Raw genomic sequence first — 6,425 nt, 5'->3', positions numbered from 1 at the left:
CGCTTGTTAGCCCCTTAAGCGTATGAATGATTTCCCACCCTTTATAGTTTTTAACTCGTAATAATATATCACTATAGCCTTTACACAGCGGAAGCCTGAAAAAGATACCCCTTTCTGGCTATGTCGAGAGTAACCCCCTCCCCCAGGGTGAAGGATAAATAGGTATCGGTTACCGGTAAATCGCTACAAACTAAGGCCGCTGATGTACGATGCAGAAGCCATCGTTAGATTCTCGTAAGTCTTTATTAAGCTTTGAAGTGGGTCTCTTTCTCGACCATTGTTTAGTGCTAGACGATGCTTCGGGTAATGTCTGCTCAATACATTGCATGACGTGTCAGAAGTTCACAGCTACTAGCGAAATACCCGGGGGGCATTCAAGGGAAGTCTGGGTAGAGTTGTGCCGCGGAGGCCTTCAAACCCCGACCCTGTTTAAGACAAAAATTGCTCATTTCGCTACCCTGTTTAAGACAGGAGACACTACTTTCTGCCGACCCTCATGATTTGTTTTGTCTTCCATACAGAATTAAGTAATTTTCACACTAAAATCGTGGAAATAGACATTTAGGAAAAAAAATATTGGTGTTGCAAATGTAAACCACTCATCGCAAGTCTCCGCTGTCTTTGAAAGGCTTCCAGTCCAAAAAGACACCGTGTTCAAGACGCTTAATAGTGAAATTGTATACCCTGTTTAAGACTCAAGACCTTGAAAACCATACCCTGTTCAGCGGCACATACCCGTGTAGGCCAAATAAGGAAGTGCTCCCCCCGGGCCAAATACAGTGTTTACTCTGTAGATTAGAGAATTCTCTTTGATTTGTGATGAATCACGCGGTTTAGAAATAGTTTCTAACCCCAAAGAAATATTTTGCTGAACTGCTGAAGTGACCAAATAAAGGCTGTACTTGCACTATCCTAGCCTCTTCCTATATCCCAAAATGAGATCATAGTTTTCGTATAAGTTCAATACGGTAGACACTATGAGTAAGTACTTCTCTTTCCTACGGACATGGTTGAAAACTGATTGCATGGTTGAACTGAGTAACTGGCTTCCTTTAGACTGAGAAATTTATGGCCAGGAACTGCATAAACTTCAGTGATGCCTAGCCGTAATAACGGAACTTGGCAGCGACTTCATCTGAAAACAGGACATGAGTGTTTTATTTTCTATTTTTTTTTCCCTTTGCGTTAGGTTATTTCGGGTTTTATGATAATTTGAACTCTACCAAACCGCAGTGGCGATGCAGTGTTGTCAGTCCGGATCCCTTCATTCTGAACTCCAGTCAAACAATAGATGTTCGTTTGAATTGTACGAGAATTCAAGGTAAGCTATTGCATTAGATATTTTACCAACACCGTTCGGATAATCGAGGTGAACAAGAACACACTCTATCGAGCTGCGGCGGATCTAAGAAAGGGCCACCCACTTCCGCCCCCCCCCCCCCCTCCCCCCTCCAAAATAAATAAAAACGAGCCAGGTAAAAAAAGATGAGGTGCTGAGATTCGAGATTTTCGGACAGTTATTATCAGAAGTATATGTGACACCTCACTATCGCCGAAATATCATTACTTTCAGAATTATTTTTGTCTTTATTTCTTTTACCTATACCTGTTCAAGAGCCGATTCTTGAGTTCTTTTTTCCGCCCATTTAAACAACGTGATGTTTCCGTGAAATGTTATCCAATTCACATGTACCTTATTATCCTTTCTTTTCGCGAGACTTATTTTTCGCGATTTAAAAAATTCCGTGAAATTAAAGTCCCGCCAAAAAAAGGTGCCGCGAAAATTAAAGACGGGAAATTTAGTGACCTATATGAAAACCTATATTTAAGTTTTCCGTCTGCTAGGAACTCTGTGCTAGGAGGAGGCTCAAATTTCAGTTCAGCGTATGTCCTTATTCCTCATTATCTGACTCATCTTGCTAAATTAGGTCCTGTATTTGCAATACTTCCTCAGCACAGTCTTCAAACTTGCCATCAACATATCCTTTTTAAAGCGCAGATATGTTTACAACTTGGTATTTGGCTGAAGTTCAGAAACAAATGGAATCAGGGAACAGCACTAATGAGATTGAGGTCGATTTAAGGCTATTTGTGCTCAAGACCTTACATGCCACCAGGCTGGTGAGCTTTTACAACCACTTGACAAGCAGTGTGAGAAAGCGGCACGTTCCAAATTAAAAGGATGGAGCAAAGTGGGAATAATCAAACTTGTTCAAGGGAAGACAACTTTATAGTCTGAAGATCCATTTGAAAATATTGAGGCGATCCCTATCTAAAAGTTAACTGGCAGCGCCGTCGAGTTAAATAGTGCCTCGGTTGCCTATGATATCTGTGTACCTTTAAAAGATGTTATGTTATAACATTGTTAAACATTTCAGCCAGTTACTTGTTGCGTTTCTATTCTGTTATGGCTAAATAAAATGTAGAAATCGAAGTTTCAAAAATGAAAACCAGTGTATACTTGATTCGCGAAATTTAATTACCTTGAAAAACGGTGATGCGACTAGTCAAAATCGCGAAATTCAAGTCCCGCGAAATATTTCTATTCCAAATTCGCCCGAAATAAGTGATAATATTAAAGGTATACGAAACATAGTACGACAAAGGCAATATTCCCTTAAGAACGACACATGACGCCAGATGGGGCAAAAAGAAACAAACAAACAAATGAAGTGAAAAAGCTCTACTTATTTCATGATGGCACAAGATATATGCGGTTCTCGGAAGTATCCCCGCCTGTCTCCCGGGAGACCGGGGTTCGATTCCCCCCTGGGGAGCGTCTGTCCACTTTCAACTGAGCTTTGAAGATTTCACTGTTGAATTTAACTGTTTGATTGTAAACAACTCATATCTTCTCTCAACAGGTCAAGGAAAGGTATTTAAAAACACGACAGAACCCCCAACAGAAGATACACAAGAAACTACTACCACAGAACACACAACAGATAGACAAGAAACTACTACCACAGAACACACAACAGATAGACAAGAAACTACTACCAGAGAACCCCCAACACAAGATGAGTTTCAGATGATTCAGTTTCTTATCATTGGTGCATCTGCAGGAGGGGGATTCGTGTTAATTGTCATTTTGATCGTGTCTATTTTGTGTTGCTGCGCAAAGAGACAGAAAACAAGGAACTTAACTGACCGCTTGGAGGATAATAAACCTAAATGTGCTGTAACCGACGCCGATACATTAATTCCCCTTAACAATGAAACAACCCAGCCGCTTTGTGAAAATGACAGCAATGCAGATAGCAATGATAGTACTAGTAATGATGTAGTGGTAGAAGTGGAAGATAACACAGAAGAATCTGATTACCTTACACCTGTGGATTCGCACACCGAGATAAAAGTCTTCTTTAAACATGAAAATGGCGCGAATCAAGAGAGAAACGAGGCTCCAATCTATGCCCGTCCACTTAGTAAGAACTCAAGACTTCTGCCGCCTTTATTGACGCCGCCGCCTGCAAATGTTGGGGAGAAGAATGGAGAAAACGGTGCAGAAGAGCAGGCTACCGTTCCCTCATCAGAATCGGAAAAGAATACTTTTCAAACTCGGAATTCTGGCAAGAACCGTTATCAAGACCTTAAATATCCAACATATGAAAACTGGGCCCATAATAAAGGAACTTACATGAGTCTTCTCAAAGAGAACGATCAAAATTACAATCAATCGAGAACACGCGTACCCTCCGAAGTTGCTTACGTCAATTTGCAGAAAAAATCGTCACCACTATTGACTTAACTTACAACAGACTAAGAAAGGCTTACACCAAGAGCAGATTTTGCAGGATATATTCAGATTGTAAAAATTATCCTTGTCGTTCAGCTGACATCACTTGACCCTTAGATTTTTTTTTATTACTTTATGTTATTTTTATTTCGACCATGTGATTCAAGAACAGCGGCATGTCTATTACCTAAGGGCGCGCTTTCCAAAAGTCAAACCTGGCCAGCCAGACCGGTCAACTTAAGTATATATACAGCTAAATCAAAAAACGTTTCTTTGGTATTACATTGGTCATTAGTAATTGGGCGTTTGGGCCTATGGAACAATGCAATGATTTACTTAAGTGACCATTGCTTCCAATGCGCAAGTCCCCATGCCCATTTGAAGTAACCTTTATTGAATTAGCCATACTGCGTGCATGTTTTCTAGGGACAAACCGATCTGACTGGAAAGTCCTTACTTATAGTGAAATTCTCCTTATGTCTGAACTGGTCTGGCCAGCCAGTTATGACAAATAGAAAACGCCCGGCTTTCTCCTAATGAACGGTGTCTCATATCGTCCGATTCAAAAGCGTACCTCCTATGACCACCCTTAATTAAGGCAGCTTTCAGACTTGGTGCCCAAGTACGGTACTCGTTGGGCACTAATGTGAACACACCCTTTTTTCAAGTACCCACGCTAGAATTCGGGCACGGTGCCGGCGTGCTGGCGTCTGACAGGGCAAAATGGAGTAGCTATGTACACAGTCACATATCGGATACTTAAAGTGTCATGAACACAGCACCATTTTGTGCAGGTACCCAGGCACTGGTTCCCGAGCACCAAGTGTGACCAAGTGTAGACAGCCCCTCTCCCTTTAGAATCACTTTTTCTGCATTTGAGTCAAAATCTTACGACTTATTCCTTGAAGATAGGTCATGACTACTTTAGTAATCAGGCCCCAGTTGTTCAAAAGGCGGATGTAGCGCTATACAGGGGATAAATCTCTGTTCAGTGGATCGTAGTGCAGTTGCTCAGTTTCTCTAATTCTTATCCGCTGGATAGTGATTTATCCGATGCAGGATAGCGCTATCCCGAGCCTTTGAACAGCCGGGGCCTGCTCCAGCACAGGGCTCAAAACAGTTTCCTTGACACCAAACCGTCCAACCTCTTTATAACGGCTAGGCATACAGAGGTCAACCTGTGTGTTACGTTTACCGGTCAACTTGTACCTTATAGTCCTTATAATTACTGAAAAGTTGACCTTTATTGTGGTCATCTGTACCTTCGTTTTTACTGTATATACCATTACCGAATCAGGACAAGATTTATTAACATGCAGATCATGTAAAAATGTAAATATATATCGTCGCCTGTGTACGATGAATAACGCTCCATCTGATCTTCACCAGTAACTAGCACAGTTAGTGGGGCTTAGGGAAGAGCTGAAACATTGCTTTAATTGGAGTGCTATGGTCGCGAAAAATGCCTCACACACTCAGAAAAGTCAATGAAATTCTACATGTAATCAAGCCTCGTGCTCTCAGAAAACCTTAATAAACATTTTCAGTTTCCTCTTGAAATCTGTGTGTATGGTAAAGCTTTACTTCAAAGACATTTAGCAATTACTCAGGTATACCACCTGTACCTCCCTAAGAGAACACCACAAATATTTTTAGCGACTTCGTATTTATTGTTTTTTAGACGTTCTCGTTGCCGTCGTGTCGTTGGATGTTAAGGTCCCTAATGACGGGCGAGGAACGAGCGCGAAATTACATACTGACAATCAACCTGCCATTCAGATCTGGGCAATACTTCTGATTGGACTACGAGCGGTCTCTCTTTTTTCTTTGTCCGTCTAGCAAAACGCGCGAGAAGCGCAAATGACTACGCGCGTAATGAAAAAGAGAGACTGCTCTCAGTCTACTAATGGTTCGTGCCCCAGGGGAAGTTGCTTCAACCAATCAGAAGCAGCACTCAGATCTGGGTAGTGACACGTAATCAGTATGGAATTTTTGCGTTCGTTCCTCAGACGTACGGGAAACCAGTGGTGACATCGCCGTTTTCTTAGGTGAGACTTTTATTTCAGTTACTTGATTTTGAGGAAGCTTGTGTTAAGAGGGCCTTGTTTATATCAAGATCTCAATTTTAATTACATTTGTGTTGTTTCTTTTCCTGCCTGTTGGCTTTGTGTGAGCGGTTCAGCGAGGTGCTGTTTGACCCTGTTAGCTGCATCTCCAAATCTAAAACTTACCGACAGCGAACAGACAGTAAAAGTTAAAAGATAAACGGACTGAGATAAGTGATTTTATTCGAATCATTCCAAAATGCAGCTTGGGTCTGGGTCTGCATTTGCTGAGAATGTACCAGTTTCAAACGTCGAATTCCACATCAGCCGAATTTAAATCCATTGTTGTCGTTTCCTAAATGAGTAATCTTAGATTGGGCACATGTGAAATGCGATGTTTAATTTGCATAGCTTTTACGCCAACCTCGTTCCCAGGGTTCTCTCCTACCCGCCCTACGGAGCGTAGGGCGGGTAGGAGAGAACCCTGGGAACGAGGTTGCTTTTACGCCAGCAGTGAGGAAACCCATGTCAGATAAGGCTTCTGTCCACACATGAGAACGATGATTTCGGCGCGATTTCTGAAACGGAGCAAAGCTGCGCTGCGCGAACCTCGAAAGTGGAGAGTCACATATCGGATAGGT

At 41.9% G+C, this 6,425-nt stretch overlaps 1 protein-coding gene across 1 annotated transcript in view; it reads left to right on the top strand.

Moving 5' to 3' along the window:
• LOC140947741 (uncharacterized) overlaps window positions 1-5,299 on the top strand; it is a 6,165-nt gene extending 866 nt beyond the window's left edge. The window contains exons 2-3 of the mRNA XM_073396918.1: window positions 1,190-1,321; window positions 2,865-5,299. Coding sequence (XP_073253019.1) covers window positions 1,190-1,321; window positions 2,865-3,751 — 1,019 coding nt within the window. The 3' untranslated portion in view covers window positions 3,752-5,299. The remainder of the gene's footprint in view (window positions 1-1,189; window positions 1,322-2,864) is intronic.
• The last annotated feature ends 1,126 nt before the right edge of the window (window positions 5,300-6,425 follow it).

The sequence above is a fragment of the Porites lutea genome, chromosome 9, assembly GCF_958299795.1.
Source record: "Porites lutea chromosome 9, jaPorLute2.1, whole genome shotgun sequence".
In the NCBI taxonomy this organism is placed as follows: Eukaryota; Metazoa; Cnidaria; class Anthozoa; order Scleractinia; family Poritidae; genus Porites; species Porites lutea.
This window is presented reverse-complemented; position numbering and strand designations above follow the sequence as displayed.